Source organism: Euphorbia lathyris, chromosome 10, assembly GCF_963576675.1.
Source record: "Euphorbia lathyris chromosome 10, ddEupLath1.1, whole genome shotgun sequence".
In the NCBI taxonomy this organism is placed as follows: domain Eukaryota; kingdom Viridiplantae; phylum Streptophyta; class Magnoliopsida; order Malpighiales; family Euphorbiaceae; genus Euphorbia; species Euphorbia lathyris.
Window position 1 is genome coordinate 35312023 of NC_088919.1, and position 19357 is coordinate 35331379.

At 36.3% G+C, this 19357-nt stretch overlaps 1 protein-coding gene across 2 annotated transcripts; it reads left to right on the plus strand.

Annotated features, from left to right (window-relative positions):
• Positions 1-10678: 10678 nt before the first annotated feature.
• LOC136207938 (transcription factor bHLH130) lies at positions 10679-13596 on the plus strand. 2 transcript variants are annotated; one of them, XM_065998791.1, is made up of 8 exons: positions 10680-10954; positions 11058-11105; positions 11328-11540; positions 12382-12695; positions 12771-12941; positions 13030-13095; positions 13172-13240; positions 13320-13596. In XM_065998791.1, the coding sequence occupies exons 3-8, from the start codon at positions 11345-11347 to the stop codon at positions 13374-13376; spliced, it is 873 nt and encodes a 290-aa protein (XP_065854863.1). In that variant the 5' UTR covers positions 10680-10954; positions 11058-11105; positions 11328-11344; the 3' UTR covers positions 13377-13596. The 2 variants fall into 2 exon arrangements, with proteins under 2 accessions (XP_065854861.1, XP_065854863.1); XM_065998789.1 differs by having other exon boundaries at positions 10679-10954; positions 11058-11540.
• The last annotated feature ends 5761 nt before the right edge of the window (positions 13597-19357 follow it).

Consider the following 19357-nt stretch of genomic DNA (forward strand, 5'->3'; position numbering starts at 1 on the left):
CCAAGATTGCGGCCAGCTGGTCGTTGATATTGTTCACAGAATTCTCCAATTCAGCCACCTTCTCGTCGGTTGCAGACATACTGACGGAAGACTGAGTATACTCGGATGAAGATGATTCAGAAGCCACAACTACTGATTCGGGACTGTCTACTTGCAACTGATCAAACTGTCTGACAAGCCGATTACTCTCGCGAAACCACAACCGCTTAATGATGACGTCTGCGCGAACAGTATCCATTAGTATGTATGCATGATTTCATATGCATGATTCGTGGTGTGTGCGTTTATTTATTTACGATTATAAGATAAGAAGAACAAACGTTAGTTCTATTTACATGTATCACAACATCTCTCTTCCACCCTTATTCCTCCACACACTCGTTGGTCCAGGTCTCTTTCCTAGGATTTTGGTTTCTTGGCTCACATTGCGGTCTAGGGGACGCGTGATGCCATCGATTATTGCGGGAAAATAAATCATTCATCAGACAATACAGTTCGTTTTGACGTATCAACGTTCAGTGACTAAGAAATCGACCAAGTTGGATTGTTCTTTCAGAATAACTCGTCTGTTGTCCTTTCGTGAGACGCATTAATTCGGGTTTTGACTCCCTTTGAGTGCATCTCAGTTTTTAGACGTGGTTCGAGTTATTCTTCTAGTCCAATCGTTCGTTATTGTCAATGACTCGTTCCCTTTTGTTCGCGCGGGTTCGTGTCTCGATTTTTGGATTACAACGGGATCTTTGGGATCTATCGAGAGACGTAACCACGTGTTTATTTAGTGATGGAATCACTTTTGGACTTGATTTTAGGGAACGGACTCATCGCGTAACGTGTTTGTTCTTAGCGTCGAGAATTCGTTTGCTCATTTTGCTACGTGAAAAGACGGCGAGTCTTATTTTGAGCGCACGATAATCTTCCGGCTAATTACAACTCTTTGTTCCTCCCAATCCACGGGATATATTATCTCAGTGTGGTTATAGAAAAATCAACGTTTCGTTGAATCGCATGTTTATTCGAAGCGAGGATATCACCGTTCTCTTTCCTTTAGGCACGAATTTAGACAAACACGTACATCGGGCCATATTTCTTGCAGTTTTGGTAACAGTCGAAATGATCGAGTCGTTAGTCAAAACCCGCAGTCTCGTCCATATGGCGCAATTATATGGTTTGGCTTAATTCGGCTTCGAGATTTTAAACGGGGTATATACTCGTCCGAGGCACGTATTCAACGACATTGGTTTATTTTCTTTAACTACTCTCAGTATTGATATATATCGTAGATTCGGAATGATTTTGGTCGTTTAGTTCATTTTTCTTTTCTTTGTTTTCTTAGTCACCTTTTGCGGACACGTCCATTTCTCCTAAGAATGACACAAGGCATAACGTAAAAGCTCGTCTTTCATTCGGAAGGGACGGGCTACTTGTGCGAAACTTTTCACGTTACAACAAGGTCGTTCGAAACAGAAATGTTCTTCGTTTTCGTTTCATCGTGATCTCGTTTTATCCTAATTTATTTAAAGAATGTGAATAACGGCTACCGTTAATATAGTCTTTTGTATCGAAATGTAATTATCCTTAACACCGAACCGATTCATACTAATACGTGCTTACGTCATAACGTATTTCCTGAACACGTGCCTTCGTCGGGACACCGAAAGGGACAAGGCGGGTCGCACATGTTCATTCATATGAGATGACTAAGTCGTCTTTAGTTCAAATCGTTTCGACGTTTTAGGGTAACTAGTATGTCGATTCATGAGTATATATTAACGCATCGTCTTATTTTCTTTACATAGTTTAGGATTTAGACACGTATCATGGCGGTTTGAAAACACGAACTGATTCATTTATCACATCAAAAATAGTAACAGGTAATCCTATGGAAACTTCTAAGGCTACTATATGCTGACACGGCTGACCGCGGGACCTCACAGGACCGCACAGATTCGCCCCTAACGAATGGATGGGGACCCTCTGGCGCCTTACTGTAAGGGGGAACTTACGCTATCCTCTTTCGAGCGACGAATGGACTCTCGCTAGAGGTTTCACGGAAATTACCCAAAGGGTTTGCAATAATGCTCGTGAATGCATACGAAAAGAAGTAAAACGATCCGTCCACGTTAAGGGCTTAGTGCATGCCTTCCGAAATCAAATTTCTCGCTTCCCCAGCAGAGTCGCCACTTGTTAGACGAGGTGCCGCGGCCTAATCTCCCGGGCGGACCGGGGGGTGGACAACCTCATGGCGACGTATTGATCGACAGTGCAGCGTCAAGCGTCTTACACACGAATGTGGACGGTTTCATGGGCTACATGCAAGTTCAGATGGCCGAAAAGCACAAAGCGAAAACCTCGTTCACAACAGAGTGGGGAACATACTGTTACAGAGTGATGCCATTTGGTTTGAAAAATGCCGGGGCAACCTACCAGCGAATGGCCACAGCACTGTTCCATGATATGATACACAAGGAGGTAGAAGTCTACGTGGACGATATGATGGTCAAATCAGAGACAAGAGAAGGACATTTTGCCGCACTCGAGAAGTTTTTGGCCCGAATTGCAGAATTCAAGCTAAGGTTAAACCCGAAGAAGTGTTTTTTCGGCGTTTCGTCGGGGAAAATCTTAGGCTATGTAATCGGAAATAAGGGAATTGAGGTGGATCCCGATAAAGTGAAGGCTATAAAGGAAATGCCAGCGCCGAGAAATGAGAAGGAAGTGAGGGGGTTTCTGGGGCAAGTTCAGTATATCAGTCGGTTCATAGCAAGACTCACCACAATCTGCGAGCCAATCTTTAAGTTGCTAAGGAAAGACCAACCCGTCGTTTGGAATGATAAGTGTCAACAAGCGTTGGAGAGTGTCCGAAGTTACTTGTCTAATCCGCCAGTGTTGAGACCGCCTAAACTGGGAAAGCCACTTCTCCTCTATGTAGCAATTGAGGAGCGATCTATCGGAGCAATGTTAGCTCAAGAGGGAGACACCGGTGTGGAACACGCGGTGTATTATTTGAGTAAGAAGTTCCTAGAGTATGAGCTCAAATACAACATGATCGAAAAGACATGTGTGGCAGTGGTGTGGTTGACGAAGAAACTGTGGCACTATTTCCAATCGTATCATGGAATCAAGCTGCTCGGCAGGGCCGGAGCTCGGAGATATGGAAGAGTCGCCACCCACGAATGGGAAAATGAACACCGATCCCTTACGGGAGACCGGTGTGGGTTCGGGAAACTTAGGTACGAGCCGAGAAGGCTAGCTCCTTTCCGGAGAAAGGCTACTAGGCACCCCGACATCGCCCGGTTATGAACCACCGGCCTCCTACTCAGCATGTTAGGCGATAACGGACTAATCGTATACTTCTTTAAGTTTAAAATTCATTTGAAACCCTTTTCTTTCTCTTTTTGGAAACCATTTTGAGCATATGATATTGAAAAGCCACATCAGTAAAGAATCACCCATTTTATGTTTATACATACACAGAGAGGGGGAAGAAAGAAGTGATTTATTTACAACCGTATTTAAATGTTATATTGTGTGTCTATTCTACATTAACTTATTTCCCCAAAACGATGTTTATTACATGGTTCGCACCTTAATCGCCGTTGGAACGATTTAGGTGCGTTTTAAAACCCCGTTTGATGAAGCTTACCCGAGTCGCCGTTGGAACGACTCGAGTAATTGAAAACGTTAAAGTAAAAGCCTTTTAATAAGAAAACGTGGTTAAACATACAAGTCAATTTTATTTTGTACAAATTCATTAAGAAAGCGATTCAAAATCTCCATTATTAACAAAGAAAACGATTTTGGTTACAATGTTCGCTTAATCCGTCGTTGGAACGGACTAAGGTTTTAAAACGTGGTGTTTTGAAGACGATTTGAAATATCAACCAAAATGACTCTATTTATCTACATTAGAGATTTAAGAAAGCTCGTTAGCTTAAATAATTTAATTGAAAACTCTCTTTTTGTGACTTATTTTCCCCACTTATTTAATGGACTCTCTAACTATTATAATTACATCAATAAACACATTTAGGCCCAAAAATTAATTTTGCCAAGTGAAGCCCATTTGAAACATGGACTTATAAATGGCCAAAAGAAATAAAGAAAATAATATAAATATATATTTACACATTTTAGCCCAAAAGACATAAAATAAGAGTAAAAGAAAATATACTATCTAATACATATATAAGAAAGAATAATGAAAATAATATATTTATACTTTAAACATAAGAAAATAGTGAATGAAATTCATAAATAGGAAAATAGCCTTTATCCCTCAAAATAATTTTATTTAACAATAATTAAGATAACCCAAATATACCCCAAAACTATATATATATACATAACTAATATAATCCTAATGTCAAAAAGACTATATGTTCATCCCCCAATATCTACTAATTATCTCCCAAAATGATCAAGTAAATAACATTTAAAATAGAATTTAATGTAATTTAAATGAATAATAATAAAAAAGCAAGTAATATGTACATATATAAAAAAAATTAGAATAAAAATGGAATACCAATCTCCTAAAATAATTATATATGTTAAAGTTTTAAAACAATTTGAAAAGAATGTATTACATAATCATATATATATATACTAAGGATTAAAAGTCTAAAAGTTAAGAAAAAGGGACTGAAATGGCATTTTTTACATTTTGGCAGATTTACCGACGGAAAATCCGTCGGTAAACAGCATTTAGTGACAGAATTGGCAAATTACAGCAGCACTCCAATATTTTCCAGATTTATTCAAAAGCTTTAAATTAAATCTAATTCAATCGTTTTGGACTTCCGAACTACCAAAGATGGATCATAGTCGAAAACGGAAGTTCCTAAAACGATGTTTTTATTTTAAAACGTTATTTGGAAACCTCTTTTAAATTAAAAACTTATAATTACAACATTTTCGATACCCGAACTACCTTTTTATCGGATCACGGTTCGTATTGGGATATCCAAAACGAGGTTTTTATTTTAAAACAAAACCGAATTTTATTTAACACGAAACGAAAATTAAATAAATACGTTAATTAAATAAAACGTGACAAAATAAATAAATAACTAAAGGAATAAAAACTATAGCATAAAAAAAATAAATAGAAGGAGAGAATAAATTAAATAAAATAAAGAGTCTAGTCCTCGGATAATACCTTTAATTCGGTATCTCACAGTCGAAGCCGATTGATTCCACGAGCCGTGAGCTCCCGATTTTAATAAAAATTTAGTAAAAATTGAACTTAGGAAATTCGGAATTTTTGAGAAAAAAAATATTTTTCTCAAAAAAAATCCACTCTCTCTCTAAAAATGTTTAGAGTGAGAAAGTTTTTTTCCCCCCAAAAGGCCTCCCCTTCACCTTGGGATCCGTGCCCTTATATAGGGAAACGGATCCCGGAACAATGGGCGACGCCCAAAAAAAATTGGGCGTCGCCCATTGTGGTTGGGCGGCCGCCCAACCTAGTGTTGGGCTACCGCCCAACCTTGTTGGGTGGCCGCCCAACAATAGTTGGGCGGCCGCCCAACAATAGTTGGGCGGCCGCCCAACAATGTTGGGCGAGCGCCCAACGCGAGGTTGGGCGCCCGCGCCCAACCCTCGTCGGGCGTCCGCCCGACGCGTTGGGCATTCGCCCGACGTGGTTGGGTGCCCGCCCGGCGACCCCCGGGGCGTGCCCCGCGCCGTCGGACGCGTGCACCCCGTGACCGCCGAGCGCGCGTTCCGCGCAGCTAGACGCTCGCGCGTCGCGGCCGCCGAACGCGCGCCTCGCGCCGCCAGGCACGTGTGCTCAACGGCCCACGAGGGCGGGCACCGCCCGCGGTCCCAGGCATTGCCCCGAGCGTCGAGAGCGTGCCACTCGCGGTGCGTCCGACGGACGCCGCGCGCACGTCTCGAGCCGTCAAGCGGGCGTTCGACCATCGTCGTCCGCGTGCGGGATGCCGTTGCGTGCCCGCGCCGTGCCGTTAATTTTCCTCAGCTTATTATTCTTTATATATTTTTCAAAACTTCCAGAATCAATCGCTTCGACCGTCTTGTTTCAGGTTTTCGTCACAGGTCCTCCGACTCGGTGTCTACAACCATACTCTTTTTTATTTGAACATGACCTATGATGATAAGTAAGGAATAAGTTGTCTTGAATAAGTAAGGAATAGACATGCACGAATAAGTTGTCTACTTGTTATAGCATGTTCACTTGAATATACATGTCTACTTGAATAAGTTGTCTACTTGTTATAGCATGTTAGGCATACTCTTAAAGCTGAAAATGTTATGAACTCAACTGGCTCATTTTTATTTGAACATGACCTATGATGATAAGTAAGGATTCTGAATGCAATTCGTTTATGAAGCATGTATGAAGCATGTATTAAAGGGTAAATTTAGGCTAATTGCGTGTACTGATATAGCTTGCAAATGATAAGATATATTTTGATTAGATAGAATATACATATACATACGAACTGAATAACAAGCTCTACATAAAGGGTTATGTATGTGCATTGGTCATACTCCTACTATGTTCCTTTCCACTCGGTTTGATATCGTAACAACAACATTAAACATGGTGATAGATTTATGATGCATTCAATACAAATAGAGTCCCTTGTTTTGACAGCATCATAAACCTCATTACCAAGTTTCGGGAAAATCATGATGATAATGCTTTCGTCTCTTCGGAGACCTCGAATCTATACCTCCAGCTGTTAACCTTAGCTTTATCGGAGAAGGTGAATTATGGTACCTTTAGTATTGAGGACTACCAACTTTTTCTCTAGACCTTCATCTCACTCTTTTTGGATGAGACTCTGCCAAAGGATCCCTCTTCATAGGACATGTTTTTGTGTTGTGATGTTCAGTGGTGCAAGCAACGGAGCTCCTTCCTTCTTCATGCCAGCCAACCTTTCTTGCCTCCAAGAGCTCTACATGTATTGCTTCCATTTGTAATGCATGCTCAGCCCTCAAAATATTCATTGACTCCTGTAAAGAGCCAATATTGTAAATGAGTTGCTTTGTAAGGCCATCCATGAAGCAATGTTGTTCAGGATCCAAGGACCCCAAACAGGCTTCAATTTGCTGATCTAAGGTCGGCGTAATAAATAGAGGTGGAATCGGATGATTACTAGATTCTAATAAGCCATGTTTATGAGTAGCTGAAGAACTTGGAATATCCTCCATCCTCTTACTAAATGGAGCCGGAGAATGGATGATAGGTTGAGTAATTTTCGGAGCAACCTATGGAAAAACATGCTCAGTTGTTGGATGAACAATGGATGAATGTGAAGGAAAATAGACAAGCCTAGGCGCAGCGGAATAATAAAATTTTATCTATTTTTTATCTATTTCCCTTTTCCAAGATCTGTTAATTGTTATTTCATATAAAGAGGGATAGAATGAAATGCCTTTCTGAAGAACTATCTACAGTTGCAAATGAAGTGCCCACAACTCTTAATCCGTGTATCACGAACAACAAAAGAAACAACACAGAAAAGAAAGACGATTAGTAATCAACCTTAATAAATAACAATCGCAATGACTGCCTCTAACAGAATTGATACGAGATCAAAGAGAGAGTAAGAAAGAATGTAAATTAGCCGAGACGGAGACGGAACGATTCCTCTTCCCTTGTATGTGAGTGTATCGAAATATTGGGGTTAGGGAGTCTATTTATCGACTTCTCAAAACCCTAATCCTAGTTGTGTTAGGTAATTAATTAATTAGAATCTTATTCAGAATAGGATTACTAATTAGATAATTAAATAAACACTTATTATTATCTGAATAACAACTAATTATATCTAGATAATATTACTAATCAAATTAATAATTTAATTATTGTTAGGGATAATTAATTAGAGTTTCAATCACATTAAAACCTCTAATTAATATTATCAGATAATCCTTTAATTTAATTTATAACTATAATCTAATTATAATTATTAACCAAATTAAATATCCCTAATTAATACTCTAAATTTCGGTCCATGTAGTGTGTCCCGCTAATTACAGTTTCGTCCTCTGGTTCCAAGTCCCATATGCAACCCATTAGGTTCTTTATTGCCACTAGCCGTATATATCCTTTGAAATTAATTCATCCTGATTAATTTCAACATGTATATAACGGAATACCGTAGCGAGCTGTTACTAGCAGAACCTATGATATTCCCCCAGAGCAATTAAGAAGTCAGGTTGATAACTGACGTTAACCTTTCAGCATTAGGTGCAGTATAATACGATCCTTCATCAACTATATCCTATTGGTCAATTCCTTATAACCATGGAACGTGTCAAGGTTATATATAGCGAAGAGTCCGTTTTACTTGTACAGGTTGAATTCACTCTGGAAGATAAGTTAAGTGAAATATTCATTTCTACTCTTAACTCTATCACCTTGCAAGGATTTCAGTTAATTCACCACAAGCGGCCATTTGGATATATCTCCCACTTATCGGGAGTGACGAATGCTCAATCTGACATTAGCTATTCTGCAATCACTTTATGTGATACCCAACCATGCTCTCACACCCCCAGGCTCTCACCTGTTGGATCGTGCTCGCACAGAATCAAAGTACCAGACTCCATAATCCAGAATCACTAATTAACGAATGTTTGAGTCTGAGGATTAGTTATACCTACTAATACAAATGAGATGAACAGTTGACACTTTTAGATAAATTAATCCATGCTGTTATCTCAAGTCGGGTCCCAATCCTAATGAACTCCTTCACCGGATCCATGTAACTGTCTAGATATCTAAATATCTAAAGCTTGTGAGATCAGCTTTCTGTCTCGACATAAAACATTGTTACATGCAAGTCTCAACAGTGATATGCCAACCCCTATAACATATTACTTGACTTGGATTGATTTTAAGTCTATTGGTCTATTATAAAGTATAGTCTCACTTCATGCTTGTATGAACACTTTATAACTACTTAAATAAACTTAGGATTACTTTCTTTATGAAAGATTTGTGCCTTTATATATAGTTATATTTTATGCTATATATCTTATTAAACAAATGATTAAATAAACAATTTATTCATTAATATTTATATCCTAAAACAATTGTCTTTAGGACACTAAACTCCAACAGAATGAACATAGACCATTCTGAAACGATATAGCTTCCACGTTCACCGCACCAAATGATATCGGAATATCCTCTAACTGTAGATAATGAACCTTTGATCACTTGAGAAGGAAGAAAACTGTCAGATAGGGGATCGGAGACCGGTGAATCCTCTTCGATGCCTAAATTAGTATGTAGAATATGTAATCTGGGAAGGATTTAGTAATGTAATGGTTAAGAGAATTGTGTACTTGTCTTATATATTTCTATGCTATTTATAGATGTTAGAGTTTGTACTTTCGTACACGTGTCAACTTCTTATTGGTCTGGAACCTATCTTTCTGCAACATAGTTAGTTGAGCGTGATATTTGGAGTCTGAAGCTTCCTCCTTGTGCTTAATTTCAAAAAGACCCTTTGTAGCTTCTTGGGTCGACCAAATATATAAAGTTATGAAATAGTAGGTCTAGGCCCATTCTCATATTTCATACCATATCATAGACCAATAAATCACTTTAAAAAAATCTAGATGATCGATCAGTTATTTTAAACAAGTAGAGAGAGCTAATGAAATATTTTATAAATTTAGAAGGGTGATTAACCTTTTGAGACAAGTCATTAAGCCAAAAATATTACTTTGTTTCTAAAATATTTAAAATGTCTAAAGTATTAATTAAATAATTTTCAATTCAATTGGTTCAAATTTTTGGTTAGGTGATAAAATTGAGTATCTCAAATAGATCTCTAACAGTTTTTTAGTTTGACTTTTAAGTTAAAATTTGAGGAGGTAGAGTTAAAAATCAGTCCCAACAGCCTCTTAGTGGCTATTCAAATCATTAAGAGCATCTTCATCTTCTTTATTAATAAAGAGTCTCTCCACCCCTTAGTGTCTTCTTAATTCATTTTGTTATTAATAATTTATTATTGATGAGTCTATCTCATCCCACTGTTGATAAATATAACAATAATTAAGAATTCTAATGATAAAATAATAAGTAATGAGTGAATATGATGAGTATTGTTGGAAGAAAATATGTTGTCCCTCTTTCATGTCTCTCTCACAAAAAGTAATCGTTTTTATTGTGTGATTCCTTTTAGGTCATAAATATATTATTTTAATTAAAAAATGACCACTTTTTGTGAGAGAGATGAAAGAGGACACTAAAACGGGAACATCAGATTTTCTTCCAGTATTGTTGAAGATGACGACATGTCTTGATCACTCCTAAACCACTAAAAGTCAATTATTTATATTATTTTTAAAGAGCGTATTAAGAGTCTTCTTAGAAATGTTACCGTTAAGATAGTAAATCTACACTTTTTAAGAGTAAATTTAAACCATGACCCATATTAGATGTGTGTTCACCAAACTTGACTACAAATTCATAATTTCCTTTGTAATCAATTACTAGGAGTAGGAATAGAGTAGTAGTATTTATTTTTTACCATAAATGAGTCACTATTTATTTTTTACCATAAATGAGTCACTATCCGCATTAGCAAAGTCACATGTTTCCTTAAACAAACATGTTTTGTACCAAAGTAGAAATAATAACAACAAAAGCAAGGGTATTTTCGTATATAAAAAGTGTCTCTGCAGATATACATGATATTTTGAGGAAAGATGAAATTGATTGGAGTTTGTACTTTTCCATTGGCTGCTGCATCTTTCATTTCACAGAAAGAAGAAGAAGAAGAAGAAGCCTTCATGATCTTCCTTGCTTTCAAACCCAAATCAAACTCTGTTCTGTTTTAACAAAATCTCTTCTTTTTTGCTTTTCATACTCTCAGAGACAGTCTTCTGCTGATTATTACAACTGAAAACCTTGAAATTCCGGTTATTTACAGTTTTGTGATTAGGGTTTATAAGATTTTATGCTCCCTTAAAGGTATTGACCTTTTTCTTGGATTGCTTCCTCTTCAAGATCTTATCTTTACTATGCTTAAAAAATAAGCAGAAATAATACAAATTAATTTTTCCTTTCTTTTTAGGAAGATAGTGATGCGAAGATATTCCCAGAATTTTCCATTAGTATTAAGGTATGTGTAATAGTTCCCTAGCATCAAATCTCTTGACTCTTAGAACAGAATCAGAGTAACAAAAAACAGAGAAGCTGTTAATGGATTCTAGCAGTTTTCAGAACCAGACAAGTTCTGGATTGTTGCGCTTTCGCTCAGCTCCTAGTTCATTACTTGCTAACTTCAATGAAATTGGAGCTACGAATGATTCTTCAGTTTTGACTACTTTTCATGAATTGGAAGATAAATCTGGAGTGAAGATGACTGACTTTTCAACACATACTTACTCTGGCTTGCCTCCTCATTATCCAAGACATACTTCTTCAGCTATGGATGATGCCTCTTATGGTTTCCTTGGAATGACTCATTCTGACCAACCCAAGAGGATGGATTCCAACATTGCTAGACAGAATAGCTCCCCTGCTGGACTTTTTGGAAACATCTCTGTTCAAGATGGTTGGTATTTTTCTTGCTCCCATTGTTGAAAATATATGTTGTTAAGCATTAATTTGTCTAGATTTGTGTAATCAATCGGATATACTCAAATTTGCTTGTTTTCTTGAGCTATATCACTTGAGTAAAATGTTCAAAATAGTTTATTTCATCTGAATGAGATTAGCTTTGTGGAATTCAAGTGGTTTCTGGTGCAATTCCCTATAAACTATAAAAATGGGGATGTATTGATTACAGTGTACCGGATGCAATGGACACAACCAATACCAATTCATTAGGAAAGATTATTGTGGAAAAAACAGTTATATGATTGTCACATATTCATTTGAATAGTATAGTTCAATGCAGTGGCAGGAGATAAGGGGACTAGAAGGAACCCCAACGGCACTGCCAGTAATCACCCTGTCAAGGGTGGTTCCAGTCCCCTGCCGTTGCCACTGGTAGTGCAAAATTTACACGCCCAAACAAAACGCGCAGTCCTAATGAGTTGGACAATAATCTTTTGTACGTTGTTTGGGCTGGAGATGGGCAAAAAAGAAAAGAATAAGCGAGCCCTTTACGGGCTAGGCTTGTAGTTTTTTGCACTCCCAACAGTCCAACCCCTGAAAGCTGGATCGTCAAATGGACCGGTGTTATAATAAAATTTAATGAACTTGAGAAATTGTCATGTCAGATGAAGAAGTACACAACTTTTAACTTTTTGAAACATTTTTTGTTTCATTAGTAGTACTTCAATCTAGAGTGAAAGTGTATTAATGAAGTGTATTAGATATTCAGCCTAGGAAGTTGTTTAAGAATAGAATAAGGTGGAAAGAAACATTGAACATCTCCCAGTAAATTGCAGGATATGGCAGCATGAAGGGCTATGGAGACAACACTCCAAGATTGAAGACTCAACTTAGCTTCCCACAAAGGTTACCTTCATCCTTGAGCATGTTTTCACAAATTTCAGAAATCGGAAACGAAATTAGCATTGATGCTGCTGGCAGCCCTGATAGTGGGAAGCTCGGAGATGCTAGCATCCAGGGTCGATTTTATAGCAGCAGCGGCGGCATCTCATCATATAGTTCTTGGAATGAATCAAATTTTGCTGACAACTTCAATGTCATGAAAAGAGATGTAGATAATACTGGAAAGCTATATCCTAATCCTCATCAGGTAGCTTCAACTCTTATATATGTTTGAAGTGTGCAAATTCTGATCTAAACAAACAGATTATGTTTTATGAATTAGAATGGAGAAGCCGGAAATCGCCTTAATTTGTTGTCACACCACTTGAGCTTGCCAAAGACATCTGCTGATATGATTTCCATGGAAAAGTTGCTCCATTTACAAGATTCTGTTCCTTGTAAAATCAGGGCAAAGCGCGGGTGTGCTACTCATCCGCGAAGTATTGCAGAAAGAGTAAGATTAATTCATATCTATATATTGAAGTGGATCATGTTAGAACTTAGAAGAGACTATTAGTAATTGTTGTTTTGATGTTGTATAGTTGAGAAGAACCCGGATCAGCGAAAGAATGCGAAAACTACAAGAGCTTGTCCCGAATATGGACAAGGTAGAATGTGTTGATGATATGTTGTAAGCATGAAAATGGTCATCATGAACTTATATTTGAGTGGTGTTTTTTGCAGCAAACAAACACTGCAGACATGTTAGATTTAGCTGTTGATTACATTAAAGATCTTCAAAAGCAGTACAAGGTAATGGATCAAAATGAAAATTTTGATATTTCTTCTGTTTTGAAGTGTTTTAATTTCTTTTGTTTATGTTGGGGTGCAGATACTGAGTGAGAGCCGAGCAAAGTGCAAGTGTTTGAGTAAGCAGAAGGTGGTTTGAAGTAGAGATAATAAAAAAGGAATAGGAAATTAAAAGTAGTAATGTAGGAAGAAATATGTTTTAATTATAAAGTTTGGAAAATGATAATGTGGAAGCTAACAAATCAAAAGGTGCTTCCAGTAACACAATAATACCTGAAATGAAATAAAGATAGAAAGAAAGAATATATGTACAGGACATGTTCTTGTTTTATAGAATTAGAGCTTGTATTGTATCCAAATATCTTGGTTTCAGCCTCTTTTCCTTTATATTTGACATCACTAATCACTATATGACAAAATTGGATAACAAAATGAACAAGGATAAACCAATTTCAATGTTTTAAAAAGTAACTGCTACGAATAACAATCCCTATTTTCTTACAAACAATAATAAAATAACATCATACCTAAATTGAGCGGTTTATGAACAATTACATCAAGGTATAAAAATCCTCATGCATTTCAAATAAATAATACTACTGCAGTTACTTTATTGTGATTTAGTTGAATTCTGAAATAGCAAATTGTCATCTTTTTTAGGGTAATTAATTTATTAGTCCCTATATTTTAAAAAACACACAATAAGGTCCGTAACCTTTTTTCTCGGTGAACTGTTTAGTCCTTTCATCTGTTTGTTAGATTTTTTACCATTTATGAATTCGGAAATTACTAAATTACCCTTTACTATTTATCAGTCAAAAGCAATTTACACCTCTATGTCTTTCTCTCACAACTCGCACTCAGAAAAAAAAATGGAGAAAGGATTGAATCCCTAACCCATTTATTAGTCAGAAGCTATTTGTATGGAGAACAAGAAAAAGAACACAGACCCAATGCCTACGAATCTGAACGATTAAGAAAAAAATCAAGAACAAGAACACTTAAAGTTGATACCAGATGTAGTAGAGTCTAAGGAAAAGGAAAATAAAGGAAAAGACGAATACATAGATGAGAAACAATGAAGATAATGGTCTTATATATTTGATTTTGTGGTAAAGAGTAGTTAAGACGTTACATTTTTATTTTAAATAGATTTTGACTCAAATCCAAATTGACTAACAAAATCTTCATGAGAGTCTAACGGCATGGACTAAACAGTTCACCGAGAAAAACGTTAGGGACTAAACAGTCCATCGAGAAAAAGGTTAGGGACCTTACCGTGTGTTTTTGAAAATACAGGGACTAAACAGTGTGTTTTGTCAAAATTTAGGAACTAATAAATTAATTACCCTATTTTTTATAAGCGTAAACAATTTAATTTATACTCTTAGGTGTATAATATTAGTATTTTTTTTTTTTGTCAAAGTAATTCTGGAGGGTCTGCACCACCGCGACGGACATCTTTAAGCCATATCTATACCGAGACTAATTCACGTTCGTTGGTTGGTAGGTACCTCAAATGGGTGGGACAGCTGATCCAAAGATTTAAGATCGTTCCATATCAATATTAGTACCTTTGTGAGAGGAACAAATGTAAAAATAATAGAGATATGGTGTAAAAATACTCCTAATGTTAACTTCTATGAGCAATTTTACCTCTAACATTGGTAGCCAAAAGCAATTTTATCCGTAACATTGGTAAATTAGGTCAATTTCAAACATTATTATATAACATACACATTTTGTTCTATATTCTACATCAATTGCATATCCGGTGTTTCCAAAAAAAAATCATACTTTTTCAGATTTAATAATTGAATTAGAGATTAATATTTTTAAATTCGGTAAAAATTTTGAATTTTTTTTATCCAACTCGTACAAAATACAATATATTTCAATTTTATTTTTAATTTTTTTTCCACGTTTAATCCTATGTTTGTGATCTGTTACTAACTAGTGATAAAATAATGTATATATGAAATGTAGACGACAAGATTCATGATCGAGAAGACAGTTTGATGAATTATTTCTCAAACTGACCCAACTTATCAACGCTAGGGGTAAAATTACTCTTGGGTACCAACATTATGGGTAAAATTACACAATTTTAGATGTTAAGGTAAAATTGCTCTTGGTTACCAACAATAAGGGTAAAATTATACCATTTTAGACGTTAGAAGTAAAATTGCTCTTGATTATGAACGTTAGGAGTATTTTTGCATCTTATCCCAAAATAATCCTTTCACGTTTTATTAACTGATATTGACATCTATTTATACTAATAAATGAAGGAATAAAAAATAATGTACAATTATAATTGATTCCATATTTTATCTAATATATTTACAATAATATCCTAAGCATAGTATCCAATAATATATTCCTTTAATATGGAGGTTGTGATGAAAAAGATAAATCGAAAAGATAAAGCTTAGTAGAAACATATAGCGTGAAAAAAAAAGCTTGGAGTAACATGCTCACAAAACGATGTGACAATCAATGTCCAAGTGTTTGGTTCGTTCATGAATAGCAGGGTTAGAAGCAATATAGATAGCAACCTTGTTGTCACAATAAAGTGTGATAAGTAAAGATAATGGAATGCGGAATTCACGTAATAAATACGGATGCCATTTGAGCTCACGGCCAGTGTTGGTTCTGCTGCGATACTCAGTTTCAATAGAGAATTTACTAACGGTTGCTTGCTTGAGGACCCATAGGATTTAGCCACATCAGGTGGGTTGCTTCTTAGCCTTCCAAGAGACTAAGGAAGGTAACCATTCTTTTCCTATGTAACCTTCGGGATCACACTCTCAAATACTTCAAAAGAAAATGAGTTTGTGGTTTGAATTTTTTTAGTGAAATAGTTAACCATCAATGCCCCCAAATTTCCTTCCCAATCATGCCATCCACCATCATGATCTCTTAACTTCTCAATTCTATTTCTTCTCTTTCTGCTTGTATCATAAGAATGGAAAAAACGTGTGTTTTGCATCCCCTTCCTTAAGCCAATACAGCTTCGATCGCTGCTTCCAGTGGATCTCCATGCTCCCAAATAAACGGAAATATTCCTCATGTTTATCTCGAAAAGCCTCCACTCCTCCCATATCTCGTCGACTGCACAACCCCATTAGGTCTAGCTTTACACTTCTCAATTTCGCCTAATCTCATTCAAATAATCCTCACCCCAATGCTTCAATGGACCACTACATTCCTTCAGCTTTGTTTGTATATCCCCTGTACTATTCCTCCTCCACGCATCTTCCACAATCTTCCGACACTTTAAGCCTTTTAAAGAAACATTCTCGAATCAGAACTGCTCAACCGACACTCTCCTGTTTTGCTGCATGCGTGAAAAAAACAGTGATAAATGGCATGAAAATGAAAAATTGAGAACCTTAATCATCAATTGTAGGAATACTAATCAAGTGTAATAAAACCTCTATCTAATTTTTCTTCGATTCACTCCTCTGTATCCCTTCCTCTTTCCTATGTAAACAAACTCCCCACATTTCCCATATCGATTAGACCCTATCAGTGATATCTTGTTGAAAACCCCGTAACAACAATGGCAGATGTGGAACCCGACCTCTCTTCTCTTCATGCCTTAATAAATTGTTAAAGTCTCATATACAACACCATAGAAGATCAGAACTTGCAGCAAGATGATGAATAGTGTCACAAGACTTCTATTGCTCCCCCCCTTTCTAGATTTCATAGAAACCCGTAAATCTCCATCGCTGCTCAACCCCCAATTGAGTCAAAACATTCACATAATTCCTTATAGTATCAACAACCTATATTATGTTATCATGTGCACAGAGAAGCCCTAAGCCTCCACGACGACCAATACAATCCACACTCCAGCACCATTCGAACTCTAGTTTCCTACGAACATCGTCTAATCTACTCAAAGTCAAATGTGTTTCGAAAAAAAAATCACATCCGGTTTATTTTTTCGGGCTTGACCCAAAATTGAATTGCTTGTGGATTGCATAGTCCACGATAATTCTATATCAAGATGCTTATAATGCTTAACGGATCTGTCCAGCAAAATCATTAGTAATAACACTCGATGAAGCCGTGATTAGATTGAAAAGAGCAAAAAAACAATTACAAAACTTAGTCCTATAGCAAGACAAAACCTACTTATCAATACGACAATACTCTATGCTCGATGGAATTAAATAGCATATTCCGATCAAAAACTTCGTTAATCACCATCGGTTGTCTTAGCAATTAATTATTTACATTTTGAATATTACAAAATCATGTAAGAAGTACGTATTTATTTTTTCTTTTGAAAACAATGAGTATGTATTTTGTTTACGATTAAAACTTAAAAAAAAAAGGTAACATCTCATCCGTTCATCTAACATCACTACAAAAAAAGAGGCTTTTAATGAGAAGAAATATTATCATTAAAAGTCCAAATATTCTCATGAAAGAGTTTTTAATGAGAATTATTACTCTCATGGCTCCCTTCATTACAGGGGTCCCTTACTAAAAGTAATTATGAGAATAAAATACCTTCTCATTATCACCATATATAATGAGATTAATTTTCATCATCATAAATTTTTATAATAATAAAAACTCTTCTCGTTAAATAACTCGCGCCAGTAGTGCGATCTGCATACCGAGCGTATTTCCGAGTTCTTCATCATTTGACCTCTTCATCCAATTCGTCTTTCTTTGCTGAGATCGGACCTTCCTCGTGGAACTCGGTAAAGGTTTGTTTATAATAATTAGAATTATTCTTATTAATTTTTTATGTAATAATTAAAAATCTTCTCATTAAATCTTTTATAATGATTCAAAAACCCCTCATTAAAGATTTTATCATGATAAAAAAAATATTTACATTATATAATAATATTCTGCTTATTAATTATAAGAATACAATTCAACAATAGATTATAAAACGAAGTTCTATTTCAATTCACTAAGAAGAAAGAGCCACAACTTGGAGAAACAAAATGTATTACATGGACAGCACAATAGCTTGGATTTACATATTGGTAAACAATTAGCATCAATATCCTATATAAAAGCTCTAGCCGGATGCGTGACTCCAACAAACATGGCATAGCCAAACATTCCAACCGCCATAGGATAAACAACAACCTACACAATGCAAGCCCTATAATTAATATACCTAATTAGCAGTACCAAAAAAATGAAAAATGTGTCTGAGGCAAAAAATCTTCTATGTTCTAATTAAAAGACCATAGGGACAATATTGCAACACAGTACTGGAATCAACATATACCCTTCAATATTGCAACACAGTACATTGCCACTACTTTTGAAACGAAAGGATTCTGTCATCAATATTCAATACAAATAGCAGAAATATAGGAGATGATTACAAGATATCAGATGGCAATTGCAGAAGTGCATGAAGCATAATACTCAATTCTTTTCCCCAGACAAAACAATCTACCAGAAAAGCATCCACAATGCGAATAAGTCAAACTTCTTATCGATTGCTAAGATAAACAAGGAATTAAAAACCAGCTGCAAATCTAACCTGAGAACCATGCAAAAGCCGTCAGAGTGAGATACATGCCTACATTCATAGAACTTCCTCCAGATGTTGAATTTAATCTACAAACTAAGGAATAAGGGGAGCACCAAAAAAATAGACTGAATTGTCAGATTACTTCTGATGATGAAAACAAGTTGGTGATTAATAAAACAATAAACAGACAAATAGGGTGCCCGTCACAATCATGACCCTTGATTTATCAAAGTTTGTCATATAAGCTAAAACTCAAATTGCAACTAATCAACAAAACATCAATGTACCAATATCCTATTCAATAGAGAGAGGAAAGTTGAACTCACGATCAAACCGATCAGGACGATGCAATGCTCCATCCATAGCATCAACTCTGTTGGTTGCTCCAATCAAAACTACTTGTCCTCTGGAATCTAGACCATCCATCAATACAAGCAAAGTCGAAACAATAGAATTAATAGTTATAAAAGAGAACAGAATTATTTAAAGGTCCTTACCTATTGCAAACATCTCTGAGGCACATCCTCATTCGACGAAGGGCATGTTGCTCTGCTTCTATCCTAGCTTTTAACTTTGAGGCCTTTGGACCACTTGCCACT

What these genes read in the sequence shown, in the direction of transcription:
- LOC136207938 (XM_065998789.1), top strand. Translation starts at nt 11,186, where the DNA reads ATGGATTCTAGCAGTTTTCAGAACCAGACAAGTTCTGGATTGTTGCGC. An exon ending in TATATCCTAATCCTCATCAG is followed by an intron (nt 12,696 to 12,770) that starts GTAGCTTCAACT and finishes TTTATGAATTAG; the next exon opens with AATGGAGAAGCCGGAAATCG. An exon ending in TTGTCCCGAATATGGACAAG is followed by an intron (nt 13,096 to 13,171) that starts GTAGAATGTGTT and finishes TGTTTTTTGCAG; the next exon opens with CAAACAAACACTGCAGACAT.